The sequence below is a fragment of the Tripterygium wilfordii genome, chromosome 9, assembly GCF_013401445.1.
Source record: "Tripterygium wilfordii isolate XIE 37 chromosome 9, ASM1340144v1, whole genome shotgun sequence".
In the NCBI taxonomy this organism is placed as follows: domain Eukaryota; kingdom Viridiplantae; phylum Streptophyta; class Magnoliopsida; order Celastrales; family Celastraceae; genus Tripterygium; species Tripterygium wilfordii.
In genome coordinates, this window is record NC_052240.1 from 5,131,778 (window position 1) to 5,134,915 (window position 3,138).

General features: G+C 39.6%; 1 protein-coding gene across 1 annotated transcript; it reads left to right on the forward strand.

Annotated features, from left to right (window-relative positions):
* Positions 1–997: 997 nt before the first annotated feature.
* On the forward strand, positions 998–1,543 carry LOC120005935. Its single transcript, XM_038855816.1, has one exon. The coding sequence runs from the start codon at positions 998–1,000 to the stop codon at positions 1,541–1,543; it is 546 nt and encodes a 181-aa protein (XP_038711744.1).
* Positions 1,544–3,138: the final 1,595 nt, after the last annotated feature.

The following is a 3,138-nucleotide window of genomic DNA, read 5'->3' on the forward strand; positions in this document are numbered from 1 at the left end:
TTCATCTGGCAATTCTATCACAAGTATTCAATTAACAAGCACGTAATTATAATTTCAATTCAAGGGTTGATTTTTTCCTAAATATGTTTGTTGGTTGGTTCGTTCGCGGTGTCAACAAGTTAATCAGGTTTGTTCGCAATGTTTAACAAACTTGTTCATCCTTATCAACAGGATGAACAAGTTTGCTGTTTTGTTAGTAAACCTTTGAAGATTCAACTGGCCTCTCAGATTCTGAATCATAGCAAAGCAACTGCAAGTCTAGAAACTGAGACTGATTTCTAGATTGATGCACGAGCATTCTATGAAAGGGCTCTCAATAAGGTTGAGTATGCTGAGTTATCCTTTTTAATGACGAGTTTAGGCAATAATGGTGTGGCGAGTACCAAGACCTTTTATCCAGGGGATAATCGAATTGTTGTTGAGAGGTGTTTGGGCAAGAATTCTGAATATGTTGAGTTGCATTCTACGCGTTTGTTAAAAGTCCTCTTTGATGAAGTATTGTATTCTTTGAGGATAAGAATGCTTTCAAGAAGGGGGTAGTTGATAGGTAAATAGAGTATATTACAATATGAAGAGCAGCCCAATAAGAATCAAGACTCAAGTCACAACAAGCCCAAATGCTAAGCCCATGTATGGTGTATCTTGTTTTTAAATATTACTTGTCTCACAACGGATAGTTGTGTACAACTGTTAGTCCTGTCACTGTTCATTGTCATGTCTCCATTTATGACCGTTGAACATATCTTCTATTTAGGTTGTATTGTTCATTTGTTTTCTTTAATGAAAATAATCTCCATCAATCCCGTTTATGGTATCGGAGTTGTTGAGAACTCCGTCGAGTCTCTCATCTCCAATTCTATGGCTACCTCAGGCATTAATCCCCCTTCTTCTTCTACCACACTTGTGCTTCCTATTTCTAGTTCTGGCACACACAATCTGTGACTGTTCATGCAATTTCCGCTATTCCCGTGAAACTCAAAACTACTAATTTCACTTCATGGAGACTTCAATTGTATCACTGTTGAGAGCTTATAACATCTTTGGTCATGTTGATGGCACTTTGCCTTGCTCGGTGTCTTCTGAATTCTCTATTTCTGATAAGGACTCTATCGGCCCTACTACAGCTAAGGATTCCATGCTAGCTGCACTTTCTTGGAAATCACAGGATCAATTTATACTACATGCTATAGTAACTTTAATTGATGGCACTATGTTGCCTCTTGTAGGTGAAGTAAGCACTAGTGCTGTTGCTTGGGCTAGAGTGCACCAGCTCTTTGCCAATAGCTCTCGTTCTCGCGTACTTCAACTCAAATCGCAGCTCTCTCATTGTCAAAAAGGAGAGCAGAGTATGATTGATTATCTTCATGCTGTCAAAAGCTTGGCTGATGAACTAACTTTGGTGGATAATCCTATCTCTTCTGATGATCTAACTCTGTATATTCTTGATGGTTTAAGTGAGGATTACACTGGGATTGTAGGGTCTATCAGCACGCGTGAGCATGCTTTTTCTTTTGAAGAGCTAAAGGATATTTTAATCGCTTAAGAGAACTTTATGAATCGTCTGCATACCAACAATTCTAACATCTTGGCTACTGCCAACTTCACTCAAAAACAACTAGGTGGTTCCTCCACTTCTGGTTCTAAAACTCATCACCCTTGGCAGGGTCAAGGTGGTCGTGGCAATCCCTCATGGCAAGGCAGAGGTGGTCGTGGAAATGGCCACGGACTGGGATTTTCTCGTCTTATTTGTCAACTGTGTGAACGTCCAGGCCACCCTGCTAACCGCTATTTCAAATTCAAAATTTCAACAAATCTGGCACCCAGTTACCACTTTGCTCCTGTATCTAGTTATCCACCATCTGTGCATTATGCTTCCACTACTGCATCCCAAAATCATGCTGCTGATCCCAACTCCTCTTGGTTACTGGACTCTGGTGCTAGTCATAATATGACACCATATTTCAACAATCTTTCCATTCATTTAGAATATGATGAAACTGATGAAGTAAAGCTAGGTGATGGATCAGGTTTGCCAATCTCACACACGGGCACCACATTTTTCCCTATGCACACACGATGTCTGAAAGTCACTAACACTCTCTGTGTGCATATGTTAAATAAAAATTTATTATATGTTTATGAGTTAACTTAAACATAATGATGCCTCCGTTAAATTTTTCTTTTCTCATTGTCTTATTAAGGACCTACATACGGGTGAAATTATGGCTAAAGGACGCTGCTCTGATGGTGTTTATTATTTTGATCCTCCCCAAATATCTTGTTTTGTTGCCTCAACTTCTGTATCCAGCATTCGGACTACTCTGGATGGTTGGCACCATCGTTTGGGCCATCCCTCCTTTAATATGTTTTCTACTATTATGAATAATGCATCTCTGCCATGTACTCAGCAGATTTCTTGTACTGCTCTTCCATGTACTTCCTGCATATTAAATAAAATGCACAAGCAACCGTTTGGTGCTTCTACTGTTTCCAGTACCTCTCCCTTACATGTTGTGTACAGTGATGTTTGGGGCCTTGCTCCTATGCAATCCATTGATGGTTATACCTACTATATTATTTTTGTGGATCACCATACGAGATATACTTGGTTATTTCCCTTACATGCCAAATCTGAAGTTTTTAATGTCTTTTTACAATTTAAACGTTTGGTGGAAAAGCAGTTTCAACAACTTATTTGCACTCTCTACACTGACAATGGTGGCGAATATCAAAAATTGAAAACTTATCTTAATCAAGAAGGGATCAGCTGGTTCACTTCTCCACCCTATACGCCTCAGCATGTAGCTCTTGCTGAACGTAAACACAGGCATCTTACAGTGACAGCTCGTACTCTTCTCCATGCTGCCAAACTACCTTATACCTTTTGGAGTTTTTGCGTTTCAAACTGCTACCTACGTAATCAACAGACTGCCTCTTTCCTCCACATCCTCTATTAGTCCCTTTCAAAAATTATTTCAACAAGTTCCAAACTATATCAAGCTACGTACCTTTGGCTGTGAATGTTACCCTTGGCTTGGCCCATATACTTCCCATAAACTTCCACGTCGATCTCTACCTTGTCTTTTTATTGGTTACTCCACTACCCAGAGCTCTTACAAGTGTTTTGACCTAGTCACT

Coding starts and splice junctions, on each gene's coding strand:
- LOC120005935 (XM_038855816.1), top strand. CDS start 998: ATGGAGACTTCAATTGTATCACTGTTGAGAGCTTATAACATCTTTGGT.